General features: G+C 39.1%; 1 protein-coding gene across 2 annotated transcripts; it reads left to right on the plus strand.

Moving 5' to 3' along the window:
• Window positions 1-7,687: 7,687 nt before the first annotated feature.
• Window positions 7,688-14,139, plus strand: LOC121880060. Of its 2 annotated transcripts, none has more exons than XM_042387066.1 (6): window positions 7,688-8,470; window positions 9,205-9,366; window positions 10,421-10,548; window positions 11,021-11,225; window positions 11,387-11,521; window positions 12,002-14,139. In XM_042387066.1, the coding sequence occupies exons 1-6, from the start codon at window positions 7,982-7,984 to the stop codon at window positions 12,188-12,190; spliced, it is 1,308 nt and encodes a 435-aa protein (XP_042243000.1). In that variant the 5' UTR covers window positions 7,688-7,981; the 3' UTR covers window positions 12,191-14,139. The 2 variants fall into 2 exon arrangements, with proteins under 2 accessions (XP_042243000.1, XP_042243001.1); XM_042387067.1 differs by having other exon boundaries at window positions 12,005-14,139.
• Window positions 14,140-20,396: the final 6,257 nt, after the last annotated feature.

Consider the following 20,396-nt stretch of genomic DNA (forward strand, 5'->3'; position numbering starts at 1 on the left):
TTTATGAATTTCCTTCAAATATCATGTCCTCTTATTGTATACTGTATTTTTGTGGTGTAATACATTGTGTGTATTTACTGTGTAAATGTTTTGGTTGATGTTTTCAAGTTTCCATTTATTTATTTTTTTCTTCTCAGGGGCCAGAATCTGTTAGTTCAGGTTATAAAACTTGGGGAAAGAGTGATTGAGAAATTGATGAGGGAGAGAGTGGGCATAAATGAAATGCAATTTGTTTTCATGCCTGGTAAGGGAACTGAAGAGTCAATATTTCTGGCCAGGCAACTACATGATAAACATCAAGGGAAGGACAGAAACTTGTCCTTTGTATTTGTAGACTTAGATGAGGTATTTGACAGGGTATAATGTGAAGTAGTAAAGTAGGCAATGACAAAGCTAGGGGTCGAGGAGTGTCTTGTTCGAGTGGTTATGGCATTACAGGAGGAATAAAAAACTGCCATGAGAGTAAATGGTGAGGAAGCGGAGGCTCATCTGTTTATCATGGTGCTGTTGATGACATAGTAGATAGTATTGTATTGAAGAGGTAGTGGTGAAGTTTAAGAAATGGAAGGAAAGCACAGACAGGGCCTGGGAGTGAATGTGGTAAAACCAAAAGTACTGTACAGTGCTGGTTAGTGCAAGGGTGAGGAAACTGTGGTTATATTAGTACAATAAAGACCAGGTGGGCTGCTTATTCATAGATTGCTACCATGTGCATTATGGCATTTTTTTTTAAAGTGGATTCCATAGTCCTTACAACCTGTTAGGAGCAGTGCACATACACCATACTATAGCCTAGAGCTTTTTTTCGGTACACAAGGAGGCAATGCACTCAGGCACCTTTATTTCCCCTGCTGTAAAGTTAGTTACCCATTCACAGCTGAGTGGACTGGGGATACCCCAGGCATATACCTGGGGGGAAAGTAGAGCGTTGTATCCACTCTGCCACTAAACCCCTGGCAATTTCTTAGGGGACATCTCTGATTGTGTCATTATTCTACTGATCATAAGACAGGAGACAACCAGGTAAGCTGACCAGAGCTGTGTGTTTGACTTTTTCATTTTGTGCTGCTGCACCAGAAATTGTCTTCATGTGAAATATGCTTCAATACAGTACAGTACTAAAAATACAAAAACTTTTTCAAGGTACTGTACAGTTGTTTTTTCCCCTATAGGAAAATAATGCATAGTGGACATTAGGCAAATATGACCAGACCAGAATACCACACTGCAGCAATAACCTTTTGAAGTCTACTAGACCTGAAAAATTACCCTAAATCTGCTAAATGAGGATACACAGGACCAGGGATCCAATTCAGAAAGGTTTGTACAATGAACATTCCATTGAATATATAGGAGCACCAGTTTGCCTTCAGTAACAGAGCACAACCAAAATATCAGAATTACACAGAGACTACCATAACTGGATACATTCACTTGTCAGTTTTCAAGAAATAAAAGGACATTTGGCTGATCACCACTGGAGGTCTGCAGCAGTTACAGGTACAAGTGAACCCCCCCCCACACACACACACCATCCCAGTGTTGGTCATGTTACATCACCACATAGACAAGTCAAGGTAAGTTAGACTGTAGTACTGTATAGGATAAATGGTGTCTGTAGGGTGGTGAGTGGATGGTTATGGTGGTAGTGTTTGTGGCGGTACTCTTATCTCAATAAAACAAACCACTATTGCTAACCAGAAAATAAGCTTCATAAATATACTAATACCTTACTGACAACATTTATAAGTCACACTAGCTTGATCACTAACTTGACTTCGTGAGGTAAAAAAGGTCAATTCCATGTTGACCTTCCAGACTGTCGCCACCTTGAGCACTGCACCTCTAAAAAGGAAATTTGAGAATTAATCTACAACTTAAGTGGGATGGGATAGAAGGTACAGGATATAACATACATAATAAATTGCAATGGGAAGGGATTTGACTGTATTTCTGTTCTTTCACAAATACAATATAAAATGTCCAAGATTAGATACATACTGTACATATTACTGTATTTTATTGAATAAGTTTTAAATATTAATACAGTATTGTATAATGTATATGATAAATAGAGTACAGTACAGTATAGGAAGGAGAGGTGAGGGAGGAACTTGACTAGGAGGAGGGATATGAGTAAGTGGAGGGAGAGGTAAGGGAAATGGGGGAGGGATAAGAGTAGGAGGTGGGGGAGGGATAAGAGTAGGAGGTGGGGGAGGGATAAGAGTAGGAGGTGGGGGAGGGACATGAGTAGGAGAATGGAGCTAAGAAAATATGAAGAAAAAATACAAGTATGCATAACTCGTACGTGCAACACCATTCCGAAATTGGTGGATCGCAGTTTTTTACTAAGATATCATACACAAAACAGATTAAGCTCATCTGTACATCAGTGTGTGTGAGAGAAATATGCACACACACATGATCACAATATTTATAACTACACACATTCATACATACATATTGTACATGCCCAATAAATAATATTTCACTATTAAATCATCCATAAAACTGAAATCTAAGGAAAAAAAGAAGTGTCTTGGGAGATTTCAACAAGAATTAAGTAGTGATCCGTTATGTATGTGTATGTATGTGTGTGTGTGTGTGTGTGTTTCATTTTAGGTGTTTTTTTTTCACGTACTAGATGGTGAGGTGAGTAGCCTTAAGTGAACCTGAGTCAAACCTGTTTTTTTGTATTGGTGGGTGGATATAATGACTGGGGACTAAGTAAGGTGGAGAGGTTGGGTGGGGGTGTTGGAGTAGGGTGGGGGTGATGATGGAGTGAGGTGGTGGTGATGGAGTGAGATGGGGTGATGAAGTGAGGTGGTGGTGATGGGTGAGGTGGTGGTGATGGGTGAGGTGGTGATGATGGAGTGAGGTGGGGTGATGAAGTGAGGTAGTGGTGATGGAGTGAGGTGGTGGTGATGGGTGAGGTGGTGGTGATGAGGTGGTGGTGAGGTGGTGGTGATGGAGTGAGGTGGGGTGATGAAGTGAGGTGGGGTGATGAAGTGGTGGGGTGATGAAGTGAGGTGGGGTGATGGAGTGAGGGTGGTGGTGATGAAGTGAGGTGGTGGTGATGGAGTGAGGTGGGGTGATGAGGTGGGGTGATGGAGGAGGTGGTGGTGATGGGTGAGGTGGTGGTGATGGAGTGAGGTGGTGGTGATGGAGTGAGGTGGGGGTAACGGAGTGGGTTTCGGCATGGTAGGATGGGGATGATGGAGTGGGCAGGTGATGGAGGAAAAGGAGTATTATGGTACAGTTGGAGTGAGTCAACACACACATGCTCCAGGAATGCGGATGTGAAAAGGGTATGGGAGGGTTGGGTGGGCTGGGAAGGGGACTGGGTGGGGTGGGAAAGGGTGGATGGGCTGAAAACAATGGGGGCTGGGAAGGGTCTGAGTGGGCTGAGAAGGGACTGGGTAGGGTGAGAATGGTTGGGTGGACTGAAAACGATGGGGGAGTGATGGGAAGGGGTCTGGGTGGGCTGGATAGGATGATAAGGCATGGGAGAACAGGGGAAGGGGGGTGAGAGAACTGGGAGGGAAGAGGGCTTGAAAGGGAGGGTGGTATTGTATTTGCATTCTCTCATACCATGTTTACATTTTAAAATAATCAACTATTTTTCGCCTGAATTTGTTGCTGACATAAAAATCAGTCGATATTCAGTATGTAATTTATTGATATAACAAGTAGCTTCTTAACTCTTCATCCCGTCTGTATATGTATTTATCTTTCAACTGTATCTGTCTTTTAAGTTGAGAGGTGAAGCCTATCAACCGCGCGCAAATTCAGGTTTCCGACGAACAAAGGACGCTTCTCTGTCACGCCCCCCCCCCCTCCTTTGTGTCTAGCGGGACTGTGTACTTCTAAGCCAGTTGGATTTCACAAGTTGCTGAAGTCATTGTTAGTGCGTTGAACAGTAACCCACATAGGTCATAACTGTGCATAGGGGGAGGGGGCTGGGATAGGTACTTTCATGCATAGATAGATGGATGATATGGATACATAGATTGATATTAGGTGGGTGAGTGGAGGGAAGGAGGAGGGGTCGTGAAGGTGGGTGAGTGGAGGGAAGGAGGAGGGGTGGCTGGAGGGAACCTGTCGTTTAGGGGGCGGGAGGAGGGGAGTAGAAGCTGTAGATCAGGAAGTGACACAACTCGACACGACACACACACAAAACGAGGAGTATGATCGCGCGCGCACACACACAAACACACACACGGTAGGGATGGAGAGAGTATGATCGTGCCGGGTACTAACGTGGTGTGTGTGTGTTACATCCCATTTGACCTGAAGGCTCTCTCTCTCTCTCTCTGCGTTGTGGTTGATAACCTTCGCTGGTTAGGTTAGGTACAGATAATGAAGTGAATTTTCATAATGAGGACTGCGTGTAACCGCCTTCAGGAGTATTTTAAGGTTTGTTGTAAAGTAGTTTCGTCTACACACACACACACCTCTAATACCTATCCATCTTCATTCTTCCACACACCCTACCACTATCACTACAAGGCACCATCACTACAAGACACCACCACCATCACTACCGCCATTAATACCATCACCACCACCATTACCACCGTCACCCCACATCACCACTACCATTCCCAATAATACAATTAAATCAGCCACAAATTATAGTAATCAACTCTCTCTCATCGCCCGCTTCCCTCCCGGCCACTGTCCTCCAACCGGATTCTTATACACATCACAAAAACCAGTGCTTGAGAGTTAGTTGTAGGCAGGCTAGGTCATCTTCCTCCCTTGGGGCGGGGCGGGGCGGGGGAGTGGGGAGGTGGGGGAATTAGGTCACATTGCTGTTCCTGGTACACAATGCCTCTCTCCCAGGAAGACGCGTCACCAGACGCTGGAGAGAGACGCTATCTGCGCATGGTAGTGGGAGGCGTCTTGGCTCGAGAGAAACCAAGTCACACACAAATGCGTCTCTTTAAGTCTTGAGTATAGTAAAACCTCCATCTTTTGCGTTAACTTGTAAGTAAAGGGAGCTAGAAGTTAGATGAGTACTCTCATCTCCAGTTTAGCGAGTACAAATGTTTTGAAAACTTGAGCTCATCTTAACATTCTCAGGTAACAAAAGCTGGGGTGTCTAATCTTCAGGTGATCCATTAGACCCGTTATCTTCTCTTGTAGCTGCTGAATGGGGATATTACATCCGAGACTCTGGACCAGGTGAAGGGAGCCCCAAACACCACCAGAGTCTCGGACACTGCCATACCTGCCGGTGAAGTGGTTCAACGACCCCTTGAGACAGGAAGCCATCAAAATCTTTCTTCTTTCATCAGTCTCTCAAAAGTACCCATATCCCACTGTATCTACGTGTCTACAGGCTATCACCACGTGTATAATTTTGTAATGGGTGTATAATAATGTATGACGTGATCGTAGATTTTACAGTGAAGAAGTAAGGAATTCGTTGAAAAAAAAAGATAGAACGAAAACATCAGAAAAAAACAGTCCTGGAGTGGGATCATGTCTACGATTATACCAGGATGAGTTGCCAGTTACTCCTATAGGAAAATATTTTTGTTATTTTCATTAACGTAACATTAATATGCGATTTTGTGATTACATTAGTTTCAATAATTTAATTGGTTTTGGTTACCAACTGAAAAGTTACTAATGGTCATCGTTTCCACCTTTACTTGGAGGTACAGTCAGGGCCGTCCCTAGGAGGAAGCCGTCAGGTCGCCCCCCCTAAAGGACGGGCCTGGGTACAGTATTTTGGTGGTGTATAGATATATCTTCAGCCATAGTGTTTCAACGAGAACTTAGATCAAATTTATAGTCCTGAAAAAAAAGCGAGGAACTTTAGCACAGTAAAAAATTAGTAAATAAATAAATATTCAGCACAGCCACAAATGTTAAATAAATAAATAAAATGGAACATATTTCCCGCAAGCGGTCCTCTGCTGGTAGTTGAATGAGGTCAATATATTTAGAAAGGTTTAATAGTGATAAAATATTTTGTCCTTTTTTACAATAATAATAATATTAATAATAATAATAATACAAATTAAACAAAATATATAATAATAATAATAATAATAAATAAACAATAAAAAACATTTAAAAAATAGATCAATAGTGAGAAACAATATATGTATGTTGTGTTGTCAATAGTAAGAGAAACAATTGAGACCCTGCAATTGTGTAAATGAGGCAGAAAGTCAGATCAGCAATCTGGGACTTGATCACAATTTTTGTGATGCCAAATGGCATTAGGGTCCATCATTAGACAATACATTATGCTTCCAATATCTTCCCAGACGGTAGTATACCTCTAACACACACTAGCGCTACACATATCGTTCACATGGTTCAAATAACACACAGTATGACGTGACCATATTGTTAAAAGAAACATTATCATCTTCCTGTGGTTCAAATCCAAGAAATTGCTCCTAATTTACGAAGATTACCATAAATCGCTGAGGCCTGAGAGCATTCACTTAAGAAACGAACAAAAACTGCGTTCATTGTTCCCTCGAAAATGGGGGTTCACTGTATACTCCCAGGAAGAAAATATTACATATCATTCATTGTGTTAATTCACGAATAATTACCAATAATTAGACGTTGTGGTGCCTTTTAGTTAATTACCACGAACTTGGGAATCCCTGAATACTTACAAGTGTTTAGTAGAACCATAAGCGTTATAAGGCCATGACAAATCCACTGTTGTTTACATCTGCCACGGCCATGTCAAACCTACCCTATATCGTACCCCGTCCCCATGTTATGTGTCAGCCCTTGAGAGTTGTGACTCGAAGTATCGTACTGCGACCTGAAAATTTTCGTTATTTTTCATATCATACATCTTTAACAAATAATAAAATATACACCAATTTTGTGCAGAGTTTTTCATTACTCGTCACAAATCGCTTTAGAAATTATACGGGAAATAAGGTTACGCGTTTTCAAACTAGAACAGATAGGGGATTTTATCACAAGGTTGATGAAACACAGGTATATTTGGATTACAACTTTACCTTGGAAAGAAATGTACAGAAAACTTGTCCAGAAACTGCGTTTGATGGTGTTTATAGGGAAAGGTTAACAATATTGAGAGTGTATCTTTGGAGAGTGTGTTATAGACAGTGAGCAGCTTTTAGTGGAGAAAAATGTTTTAAAAATAAGGGAAAGGTAGAAGTGAAACAAGTATATATATATATATATATATATATATATATATATATATATATATATATATATATATATATATATATATATATATATAAAGCTATTCACTGGAAAAGGTCACAGAATACCGCATTTCCATCGTCATTGTCACTCTTTGCTTAAGTCAAGTGAAGATGTCTCGGATACAAGACGATGATTGGGATTGGAGGGGATGACTGGGGTACACTTGAGGAGGAGTGCTAGTGGCCAATGGGGGGAGGTGGATGAGTAGGAGGGCCGATGGGGAGAAGGACTGTCTGGACGGGTCCGGTGTAGCAGTAAAAAGTGAAGTGTTAGGTAAAATTGAAGTGCCAGAAGTACGACTCAAACTGCTACTGCCAGTCGCCACGCACCAGCTCTGCTCGCCACGGAATCTCAGAGCGTTCTGCCAGGAGTGCCGTACGATATGTTGGGCAAACACTTCATTTTCCCCGAGACCACTTTTTTAACTGCTACGCCGGCTAATGGCCATGGCTCCACCTACATTATGGAGGCTCCACCTTCAACTTTAGTTGTTGTTGAGCTGCTGTTCAGGGTGTACGTGTTGGTGATACGTGCCCGCCTAGATCACTGACAAGTGCTGTTTTCACATATGATTTACTGCTTGGCGGGATAAGAGTGTTCCAGGGACCTGTGTGACTTGAAAAATCGAGTATTATATGTCAGTGATATCACAGTTCTGAATTAAACACACAGAGAAGAGTATGGCTGAAATTATGATGGGAAGTACTGTACACTATGTTATGCATGATCAGGTTGCAGCAGTAGATCAGTGCTAGCTTAAATGAGAGTGAAGGAAGGCAAGAGTGCTGGGGGATGGGGTGGATTGAGTGAGAGAGGAAGGAATATCATCATGTACTACGCCAACAGCAAGACCCTCCGTGTGCTGGCCTTCACCATCCTCGCCGGGGCATTTTTCGTGTACTACCACCACTATACAGTAGGATCTCTGCCACAAAACACGAGCACACAGATCCAGATCAATGATAGCGGGCGTATTACGAGTGTTGGTCTCTCGTTGAATGAGGTACAGACTTTCCTCCTGAAGCAGATTCCAAAGAGTGCCGAGGGAGAGAGACAAGAGCTGAAGGAGGCGCAAAAGAATGCTGGGGTGGAGACACAAGCAGGTGGTGAGAGTGAGATGAGCTCTGACTATATGTTTGAGGATAAATGTTGCAAGAAGGAGAAGGGAGTGACCTGGAGACACCCTGTGATGCAGCCTTCACACGGATCCTTCCTGAAGAACCTAAACTTCTCCAATTACACGCAGAAGGTTAGTAAGGCCCACCTGTATTAGCAGTGGTGGTAGTCTGCACAGGTGATTAGTTTCAGTCACAGACAGTAAGTACCGGTAAATGCTCGTGAGATAAAAAAAGAAGGAAAACTTTCAGTAACGTCTTGTTAAGGAACTCTGCTAAAACATACTGTACTGGTGGTAAATATATCAAAGGTTTATTAAAAATTTAAGGCAACGAAGTAAGAATTAACATTATAACGGATGGATAATGGAATGAAGCCACACATTTCAGCCTGCAAGGAAAATAATTGAGTAATAACACGCGTGCTGGTAAATTACAGTACAGTACTCTACATCAAAACCCACACAAGTTCTCTCAGGGAGATGGGCTGTACCTTGTCTGGCGAAAGACAGAGAAAACGCATTATGATACAAAGGTATTATAGCAAAGTTCGTAAATAATTATTGCAGTTGTATGACTTCAGCTCTATCTTCAAAACAGACTGTGGGTTGTATAGTATAAAACAGTATACTAGATATACTGTATATAGCAGGGGCATACATAGTAATTTTCACATGACATTATCATAAAGATGAAGATCACGTGAAGATTACACACCCCAGCTCATTTCTCTTGATTAATTACTAATGTTACCTGGGTGGGTCTGGTTAAATTAGTGTTAAGGTGTTAAATCATCAGGTACGTAATCTTCACTTGACCCAGAGATTGAACCTTATGCCACAATTGCATCCTACTTATTTTCTTACAGGACCGAGAGTTCCTCCAGGATCACACGAAGATAATGATCAAGAGGACAGACTTAATAACTAAGATGTGCAAGTCGCGCCCACAGCTGGCAACCTCCAGGCCCCTCCACCTCCTCTGGTACACCAACCACGATCCTAACATCATCTTATGTCCCATATATAGGGTGAGTGTCCTAGTACAAGTACAGTATCTTGGCTCGGAGATTTATTTGAAGATTTTCGTTTGATAAACAAAATTGCAGCTCTGTTTTCTTTGAGTGTTGCCTTCAGCTGATACAGTATATCATGGGTCCGACTAATTACCCAAATGTAGCCGCAATGAAGTCAAATAATGATCCTACATGAATAAATCGGACTGCCAATCACTTCTCAACTGGTATTTGGTGTCACGAAGTCACAAAAAATTGGTAAACTTAATTTAAACTGAGTTGTGTTAGGTTAGGTTAGGTTAGGTACATGCACTCGATCTATTAACTCAGATTAAGTTAAGTTTACCAATTTATTGTGACTTCATGACACCAAATACTAGTCGAGGTTAGGTTAGGTTAGGTACATGCACTCAATCTATTAACTCAGATTAAATTAAGTTTGCCAATTTTTTGTGATTTCGTGACACCAAATACCAGTCGAGAAGTGATTGGCAGTCCGATTTATTCTTGTAGGACCATCATTTGAGTTCATTGCGGCTACATTTGGGTACATTTGGGTAATTACTCGCTCCCTCGGTACAAGCACGCGATCTATTAACTCAGATTAAATTACGTTTTCCAATTTTTTGTGACTTCGTGACACCAAATACCAGTCAGAAGTGATTGGCAGTCCGATTTATTCATGGAGGACCATTATTTGCCTTCATTGCGGCTACATTTGGGTAATTAGTCGGACCCGTCTGTACATCTAAACCACTAGTTCAACATTTACTTGATATTGGATTTCTTTTAGTCTGTCATCTCACAGTTTATATATTATGTATTGAACTGATTATTGGAAGACTTGATATTATACACCACCTAGTATGAGTAAACAAATTATGAAACTCAAACATTAAGCACTACAGTACATTATATTAAATGGAGTTTAAATAATACGGATGAATAGTGAATCCTAAATCGATGCAGTTAAATATTTAAATTAGTACCCTTGACAAAGAAGCCAAGCATTTGATATGTATAACATCAGTGGTTTAGGTATTATTTTTTATATGTTTTTCACCTACAGGCATCACTAACACCACAGATGATGGAGTTGTTCAATAAGATTCACGTAACAGAGGTTGACCCATCTGAGAGGACCCGGGTGTTCACCAGCGGTCTTCGGGTCTTGGTAGTGAGAGACCCACTGATAAGGTACTACCTCATGCCTGGTGCCATTATGTGTAGCTGATGCTTTTAATGTGTGTGTGTGTCCCCTCTTGACCTTATTATTGTACTTGTACTTGTGAAATGTCACCAGTAACCCTCTTGAGAGACCAACATTGTTCTCAGAGACAAATGGTATTCAATGCTAAATCAAAAAGACCAGTTGTTTTTAAGCTCTTAAAGGCTCAGTGGTAGTGCTATTGATTCCTAGGTTGTCCAGGTGAAGTAATAGAGTTTATACAGTACTGTACAATATACTGTATGTATATACTGTATAGAATCTTAGTTACGCATAATATTCACTTACGCTTATCCTGAAATAGCGTTTCAGTAAGACAATTTTATCCTTGAAACATGAGACATTGAGACAGACAGCTTAGATTAGACAATATAATCCCCATAAATCACTGTCTTCCCTTCCTCCATCAAAGAGATAATTCAAGATAAAGGACTCTTTCAGGATTCTTTACATTTACCTGGACAAAATAGCCACAAGGAAGCCCTGTTCAGATTACTTTGAGAAACTACAGAAGATGATAGTGGCAAGATATAGAAAGAAGAAAAAGAAGCAGAAACTGCCCCGCTATCCAGCCTTTCATGAGTTTGTGCAGTATGTGTTGGACTCTACCAGGTCCCTGCACTCAGCTGAGGACTGGATGACAAAGGTGGGCGAAGTGTACAGTATGTGCTGGTCACCATCAAAATGTTATTAAGTTATATTGTAGGTAAAGTAGGGGATGTCCTCTGATTTTTATAAACAGTAAGGTGTGTCAGGTAGAATGATAAATGCCATCTGAATCTTGATTAACAATAATATGTGTTACAGGCAGAGTGCTGGACGCCGTACTGGGCTCAGTGTAATGTGTGTGCTGCTGACTACGACATAGTCCTGACCGCTGAGACTCTGGAGAAAGACGAGAAGTTCCTCGCTTCAGTAACTAACATGAAGACATACAAAGATGTGAGTCGCTCCTTTTGTATCCTTCCTTAAGTCTTAATGTGGAGGCCAGTGGTTTCCATATTTTCCTCTTTTGTATCTACACTAGTAAATTAAAAATAATCAACTTTAAAGCTAACACTTTTTTCAATTTATTACACTACCTTCCTTTGTCATTACTTAAGCCTTTCACACTTTACCTATGAAGCAGAATGTTCCTCTTAATCAGAAATGTTACTTCTCTTAACATTCACCAAATCATATCATGGTTTCTATTGCAAAAACTCAAATGCTTTGTCTTTTTTTCTTTCAGCAAGAGTTAAAGATTCTATACCGGTAACCATTATCTTTGAAATGATTAAAACATGAAACATTTTTCTTTCATTATGAATGAAAGTTTGGATAACAATTCTCTTTGTAAAACCCCTAAAGCTTATAAATATTTTTCTTTCACCAACAGCATACGGTAAGCTAATAGTCTAATATTTTTTTGTTTACCTCCAGCAGCATTCATCAAAGTCTCTTCAGTCAACGGATAATAATAAAATCTTGAGCCAAAGTGACATCAAAGACTACCTGAGGCAGCTGGATGTTCAGCAGATGAATTTACTGTACCAGCACTACATCCTGGACAATGAGATCTTTGCTTACAAATCGACAAAGAAAAAGCATCTCTACCTTGCACATGACTAAAAGAAGGATGAAAGTGTTGCTCTGTCACTTATTGTTGCTAACCAGGGACCTAATTCTCAATGATAATAATAATATTAATTCAGGGTAAAACTAATAATAATAATAATAATAATAATAATAATAATATTTATTCAGCATTTGTAAAGTCAATGCAGGTACAGGTGTGCAGTGTATGTAGACCATCCAGGTGTAAAATTTTCACTGTACCCATACCAAGACAGTGCAGGTAACCAACAATAATAAATAGCAAGACAATCTGACCAAAGTTAGCCAACAAAGCCATCTGATGCTTATATCCAGTAGGGTCCATTTGCTATCCATTCCTGTGACTAGATTTTCAGAATGCATCTAACTGACTATCCCATGACATCTCAATCTTGCACGTGACTAAAGGCAAGATCAAAGTGGAGGGATATTTTTACAGTAACTGTGTGTTTTAGAGTGTACAGTACTCCTATACTTAACAGGTTGACTTAGGATGGCATATAAAGACAACACCCAAAGTGACATTGAATTTACACTTAGACTTTTCTATAGCTTGATGTGTTTTATCATGTAAATTTGGAGAAGAAACATTTAGGTTGAAACAGAACCTTTGTCCAGAGCTGCAGTCGGTGGTAGTGGAGATATTCCTCAGTCTTAGAGATCATTTCTAGAGATGTCCGTACTTGATCAACTTTAGAGAAAGATTATTTCTCAAGGCAGATCATTTCCAGAGACAGTAGATCACTTCTCATGGTGATAGATCATTCCTTGAGATAATAATGAATTTCTTGAGACTGTAAATGAATTCTGGAGTTAATGAGAATTTCTCAAGAAAAAAATCTTGAGCTAAAAAAACACATTCTTGAAATAACTGATATTTCTCATTGTAGGAGAAAACTGTTCATACAACATAATATTTTGAGATAATGAACAACTTCTTCAGATACATTCACAGGAAATTTATAAAGATGGATTAATTTCTGGAGATAACATCAATCCTAGTAATGAGAGGTAATATTTGACTACCTTCAATTTACTGTTTTCTGTGCTTTACGAATTAATATCAGGAAAGTAGACCTTCCTTTATATGGTTGTGGTGATACATCAGTTTTATGATGTTTAGTCTGGTTTATTCCATGTGCAGAGCAGTGTATTGGCCACTGTGTGGTCTTGGGATTTTTTTGTGATTTTAATAATGACTTTCTAGTGAGGCATATGCATTTTTTCCTGAGTCTTTGTGTCTTAATACAAAAACAGGTACAGTACTACTATATTCTCTCTCTCTCTTTTCCCTCTATTCTGTCTCTTTTAACCTTAAGTTTCTATTTTCTCTGTCTTTCTATTCCGTATACTGTATCCTATTCTCTCTCTCTCTCTGTTCCCCTTACTGTATATCCTATTTTCTCTCTCTCTCATCTTGTAAGAGTATAACATCACTTGGGTTAACAGGCATTACCATGCCATGCAACTTATACGATAGAGGTCAAAGTTCTGTTGCGTACATCTTGGTTGATCGCCTCACCCTAGGATGACCTATAGAACTACACTGGTTTCCCTTTATTGGTTTATATGAGGCCATGGGAGTAAGAGGGAGCGAATCAACCAAAATTATGTTTCGAGATACGAGTGGTTTTGTTTCGTGCACATTATATTGTGTGTGTCTCTGTAGCACAGCACACAAGATAAGTGAAACTGGTCTTAAATAATAGGAACTTTAGTGTATTTTCAAACTATGTTAAATTTCTTCTACATTTGTTAGATTTTAGTTGGCTGATTTGTTCCTCTTGACCCGAGCGCCTCATTATCATGGCTGTTGGTGGTATTTTGTTCTTCTGAATGCAAATATTGGCATTACTGTAGTCTCAAATTTGATCCCTTGTATAAATCAGCTTGTCTATTAAAGAAAACTATGTTGAGAGTTGGTTATAGTATGTGTAACAATTAATATTGTCTGTGACTTTTGATATTTATGTTTTATTTATTTACCTGTAGTATATGCTAATTCAAATATTGTACTGTACTGTCTATTTACACAAACAGTTCTGCTTGTTAGCCAAAAGAATACTTATTTTCATTTCAACTTACAGTACTGATGGAGATGATTGTATTTCCTTAAAACATTTAAAAGAAAATAAGAATAAAAGGGTTCATTACAGCTTTGGTTAAATTATGTGTTTGTGTGTGTGTTAAAGGTCTTTCATTTAGTGTTAAATGTTTAGTGTAACCCCAACACTATGGTACAGTCTTAATAATATTGACAGACTCCCCAACAAAAAATCAGAGCAGTATTTAAGTTGAGGAAGCGCATCTTAACATGGTAAGTATTGTATCAGGATCTCCCATTGTGTACAAAAAGCTTGACAAAGTACAGTATCAACTATCACTTCCTAATTCATAAAATACAATCTGGTTCTCAAATCATTGATGTTATAATGTTATTCCTGCAGTTCAACAACTAAGATTTTTAAGTAGGTAGCAAAGGGATTTTTCTAACAGCCTGTATATTCTGTGCATTTAAGTAGTATCCTTGATATTGTTGTCTTATGCAAATCTATGATGAAGAAATACTTTTCCTTTCTTTTATCCTCTTCACTACTGATCTGCTCGTTAGCCGCTTGGGCGATCGGTCATGTCTCTGTTACGCAGTGTTGGTCAAGTCTGGTCTTGAAAGAGCTCACACTCGGTGCCCTCACAACAATTTCTGGCTGATTGTTCCAAGAGCTTACAACTCTCACTCTGAAAAAGTTTGCCCTCACAGTTTTCTGGACTTGCATCTTCTTCACCCTTGAGCTGTGACCCCTTGTGGGGCAAGTGTCCGCCAGCTCCAGGTAAGGACACTCAACTGAGTAGTGCCCCTTGAGATTCTTATACACCTCAATTAAGTCGCCCCTTGCCTGTCTGTTGTATAAGCTAGGCAAGTTCAGGCGCCTCAATCTCTCTGGGTATTTGAGGTCCTGAAATGCAGGCACCAGTTTGGTGGCTCTCCTTTGAACATTTTCAATCAACTGACAGCCCTTAGTATATCTCGGGGACCAGGCGGGGTGACAGTACTCCAGATGGGGAAGCACCTCATTCTTGAAGATCGTTACGAGGGACCTAGATATCTGAACGACCTTCTTTTAAGACCTAATAATTCATTTGCCTGATTTACCTTCTTCTCACAATGGCCTGAGAACTTCAGCTCATTGTCAACATACACACCTAGGTCCTTCTCACATTCAGTCTCAAATACTGTAGTGCAATTTCTTCATCCTGTTGGGTCATATGATACGCCTCCTGACCGTTGGTACGTCCCAGGTGCATCCTCTTACACTTCATGACATTGAATCTCAGCAGCCATTTCTTCGACCAATCTTGGAGCTCACAGAGATCCTTCTGCAGTTCTTCACAATCTGCTTGGTTCTTGATTTCCCGAAATAACTTGGCGTCATCCGCAAACATTTGTATGGAGGAGTGTACAGCGTCAGGCATGTCATTTATGAAACAAACAAACAACAGCAGGCCCAATATACTGCACTGTCTGTACCCTGCTTGTGACAGGTACAGATAATGATTTCGTGCCATTAACCACCACACACTGCTTGCAGTCATGTAGAATTTCTTCTATCCACACTAGGACTTTTCCCCGAATTCCGGACCCTTCCAGTTTGATTTTCAGCCTTACATGGGGTACACTGTCGAAAGCCTTGGCAAAATCTAGGTACAGGTACTCCTCGACTTACGACCACCGCAGTTGTATAAACTATTTTTCAAATTACGTATTTTCTAGTATCGAAACGTTTTCGTCCCATATGACAGTGTGGGCTGGGCCGCCTCGTGGTGTACAGCATCCATGCCGTAGCCCGCTCATTTGGTGTTTGGCCATCATTGGTGTTAGTTATCGTGCTGTGTACTGAAAAAATTTCACGCGACCTAGGCTTCTCTCACGATGATATCAACAATTAAAAAATTATTGAGGCCCCGTGCGCAATCAGCTGATTACATTAAAATAAGTGCACAGTAACACTTTATTCATTTTTCATTGTTGATTACTTTTACTGTACCGTATTTCATTTAAGAATTTCTATGCATTATTTTCACATTTTCAACTTACGACCTGGTCGTCGGTCCGGAACCCCGTCGTAAGTTGAGGACGGACTATATATATTGTCGATATTACCACCTCATTCCAGAATATGGGTCCAAATAGCCAATACCCTGAGCAATTGTGTTAAGCGGGAGCGCCCCGGCATAAAACTGTGTTGATAATCCCTTACAAGGTTGTTTCGTAGTAGATGTTCCATCGTGGCATCTCTGATAATGCTCTCAAGTACTGTACAGTACTTTACATAGTACCGGTCTATAGTTGTTTGTGGAATGACGATCGCCCTTCTTGGAGATAGGACTCACGTAAGCCATTTTCCAATCACCGGGGACCTTTTGTTCATCCAAGCATTTACAGAACAGGATCTTCAGGGGCTCGGCAAGCTTGTTGTACGACTCTCTTAGCACTGGGATGCACCATGTGATCGGTGATACTATAAGATAGCTTGGGTTAGGTCAGGTTAGACAAAAGATATCTTTGTAGACCGCACGCTATAGTCGCATAGTGATTTTAGATACCCACAATGCTCTATATCATAAAATCATATTTTTTATCAATTTACCCCCCCCCCCCACACACAGATAAATGCACTCATACACACATAAATAAATCTGATCATGACTGTAGTATTAGCAGAGAAGTATACAGTAAATAAGAGCAATGTTGGACACCAAGGGCAAAAAACAGTATTTTATCCTTGTTGGACACGACCTGCTAGTGTCACTGGAAAACAAAGGAATGTAAGGTTGATTAAATTTCCCCAAAACAAGTGAAATAGCTGAAACAAAAATATCTAGAAGAATAAAATATGGCTTTACATTAACTCAACAATGAGTAACTTTAAACAAAAATACAGAATATTTAGGAAAAGATTCTTCACATTAATTTTATCTATGCTAAAGAAATGTATCTAGTTAATATAAAATTACAATATATAATTTATATTTTTCTGATATAATTTTTGTGCTTTAGTTAATGTTAGGTGCGATTTTATTCTTCAGTTAACAAGTAGAGTTTGCTGTTTGTTTTACCCTCAGTCAGTCAATCATCACTTTCTCATTCAACTGTTGAGATCACTGACATTTTCTGAACTCTGTGTAAAATGAGTCCTTTATATATTATCTAAGAGTGTAGTGCTCCCTAAATGATCACCATGGCGAGTAGTGTGTTGAAAGTGGTGGAAATTAGACGTTACAGCAAGAATATAAGGTAATCTGTTGGCTGAAGAAAACCGTTCCAGTATGTACAGTATGGTTCAGCCAAGGGGACTACAAGAGCCATGAGGATATAAACAGGTTAGTTTTAGTATTTTTTTTATATTAGTTATGTGTATTTTTTTCATGCAGGAGGATATTGTATATGTTTCTTAAATTGGCCGTAGTGTATAGTTAAAATGGCGGTACTGTAGGTATACAACTACAATTAATATGGCGTTAATTCGTGACCCCGGGAAACTTATTATAAATTTATTAAAAAAGAAGTTCCAGAGTATTATATAATCAGGATATAAAACATGGTTAATACAGTAGTCAAAAGTTCTGCAGGATAGAATGGCGAGGACGAGACTGAACTTTGATGGGATATGAAGCCGTGTACTATACTTAGGCTGTAAATTATGCGTACAATACATTGGAATCTTCTGATAACCTTTATAATAAGATCATACATGAATGGGTAAATTTACGTAAGTGCACACAACATAAATATTTGTTCAAGTGTATTTATGTGTTTAGATAGGTTATGACCTTCATTTCCGTCGGATATTGGTCGGGTTTTTTTTTGTGGGGCGTTTTCCGACAAAAATTATGGCTAAGCGAATACAAAATACACAAAATAACACTAGAAAAACAAACTACTTAACCTAACTGACTTTCACCATATGATTGAATAACTTATTTCTTACCGTCGTTGGATTCTGAGATTAGTACAGGTTACTGGTGATGATTCTCGCTTAACAGTGGGTATAGGCTGGCAGCTTCTCCCAAGAACTGATGAAGTATAACACTGAGGTTGGGAGAACACTATGAGATCGAAAAAAAATGCTATAGTTTCTTCGTTTTTTTCCCCAAAACTCGCAGTCAACTCCATAAAATTGAAGTAACACCCATCGCAGACTTCCATGGTCGGAAATGAATTTGAATTTCGAAATATAAGAGACCCAAAATAAAAGTCGAATTTGATTAGGCCAAAAATACCGCGAATTAAATAATATCATTTTAATTGGTCCACTCCTCCCCCCTCCCCTCCAAAAAAACCAAACGCGTGATGATGTATGAAGGAGAGACACAGTGTGGGAGGTGAGGTAGGCGATAATGACTCAAGATTACTGGAAGGAAATAGAAAATTTTGGATAAGCTATCTCCATTATTATACATTTGCGACGGTAATGTAATAGATGATAGAAGAAAATGATCTTATAATTAGACGTCTTATTCGAATATGGTAATAGATTAGGGGTAGGAATGTTGTGTGCGGAAATGCAATAACACCCATAAATGAACAGACGTATATGACAGTAATTAGATAATAGAATAAATATTTAACAACTCCGGTATTGGAATAAATTCATAATCGATTACGGAAAAAAATATCGGTTGTTTTCTGAATCATATGAGGTGAAAAATGGTAGACATGGATGGAATACCATATTGATTTTTATACAGAGAGAGATAGAGCCAAATAAGACTACTTTTTAGTACGGTTAGGTTAATTTTTTTTACTAGTTTCCGTTTATGTATACGACCGAATCATTACCCATATAGATATATCAATACATAATTATAAAGCAATAATTCAATACCTTATCATAATATACCGTTATCCATCAATACTGAATGATTTATGATATACCGGTAATGTTTGGTTATAGAGAAAATTTGAACACTTTAGCTCCAGATATAAAGTGTTTTAAATTAGTGTAATCACAACCCATCTCAATTGTCCATTTTCACCTAAAGAACCCCGTAGCCTGTGATAGTAAGAAACAGAAGTACAGTACTGTATATCGAAAACCCACTTGACGCCTCGAACTGTGAATCTCTTAAGGATCGTATGGAAATTATTACTCGTAAATGGGGGTGTAAGATGCATTTTCTGTAAATGGTTGATATGAATTAGGACATTAAATAATAGAGAAAAATCTCCATTTGCCCGAGTTTAATTAGGCTCATTCTCTTAGTATTATGGGGCCAAAAGTAAGGCACAGATTTTTCCTTAAGTTTTCGTGTCTTTTAGTTTTATCTGTTGTTAAATGAACGTATCGACAAGTGCTTCCAGAGAGAGGAATAAACACAAAGATAGTGTAAAAAAAAATAATTATATAGGACTAACCCGCGAGCGAAATTGATTGAAAACAATTATAAAAACGCTGTTATAGTTATAGTTTGTGGAAATATGTTAAAAGATTTATATTTTTTTAAATAAATGGTACTTAACATTTGTGGGTATGAAGAATAGGCCAAACCAAATAAACCTACCTAACCTTACCTAACTTCTCCGGTATATTAAACAGAAAGAAACTTACTTTGATATGGTGAAATTTGAGGCATTTTCTGGATGTGACATGATACGACCGCATCGACGCTATGCAGCCCTGGCTGGTTAGTCCCATATACCCCCCCCCCAAAAAAAAATAAAAAATAATAATAATAATAAATAAATAAAAAAAATAAAATTCAATTATAGACCTTGAAGACCCAGGTTAAATTTTGTACACAATGATATAGCTCATTTATTATGTTTATTTAAACTAATCTACCCTAACTACCTACCTACTTTAATTATTGTACATACGAATGATGAAAATGTGTTTAATTTTTGTAGATTTGTACACAATATTGTATTGTATTGTGATACTATTGTATAATGCATTCTTAAATTTAAGTAGTGTATGATAAACCTGGGCATCACATTTTAACTTGAGACCGTATTGGTTAGGTGAATGATGGTTCTGAGTGTCTCATAATATTACAGTGATAGAAACAGAACATACAACTGATGTAGTTGAGAACGAGACCTGAAGGAAAGAGGGTGAGCGACTCTTCGGGTATAAGCTCTTAAGGGTGGGGGGCTGATCTTAACGTAATCCATAAAGCCTATAATTACGAAAGGTCTTGTTCGTGGTCCCTTTTTAACATA

Source organism: Homarus americanus, unplaced genomic scaffold, assembly GCF_018991925.1.
Source record: "Homarus americanus isolate GMGI-L3 unplaced genomic scaffold, GMGI_Hamer_2.0 scaffold30108, whole genome shotgun sequence".
Taxonomy (NCBI): Eukaryota; Metazoa; Arthropoda; class Malacostraca; order Decapoda; family Nephropidae; genus Homarus; species Homarus americanus.

What these genes read in the sequence shown, in the direction of transcription:
- LOC121880060 (XM_042387066.1), top strand. Translation starts at nt 7,982, where the DNA reads ATGAGAGTGAAGGAAGGCAAGAGTGCTGGGGGATGGGGTGGATTGAGT. An exon ending in TCTTATGTCCCATATATAGG is followed by an intron (nt 9,367 to 10,420) that starts GTGAGTGTCCTA and finishes TTTCACCTACAG; the next exon opens with GCATCACTAACACCACAGAT. An exon ending in ACATGAAGACATACAAAGAT is followed by an intron (nt 11,522 to 12,001) that starts GTGAGTCGCTCC and finishes GTTTACCTCCAG; the next exon opens with CAGCATTCATCAAAGTCTCT.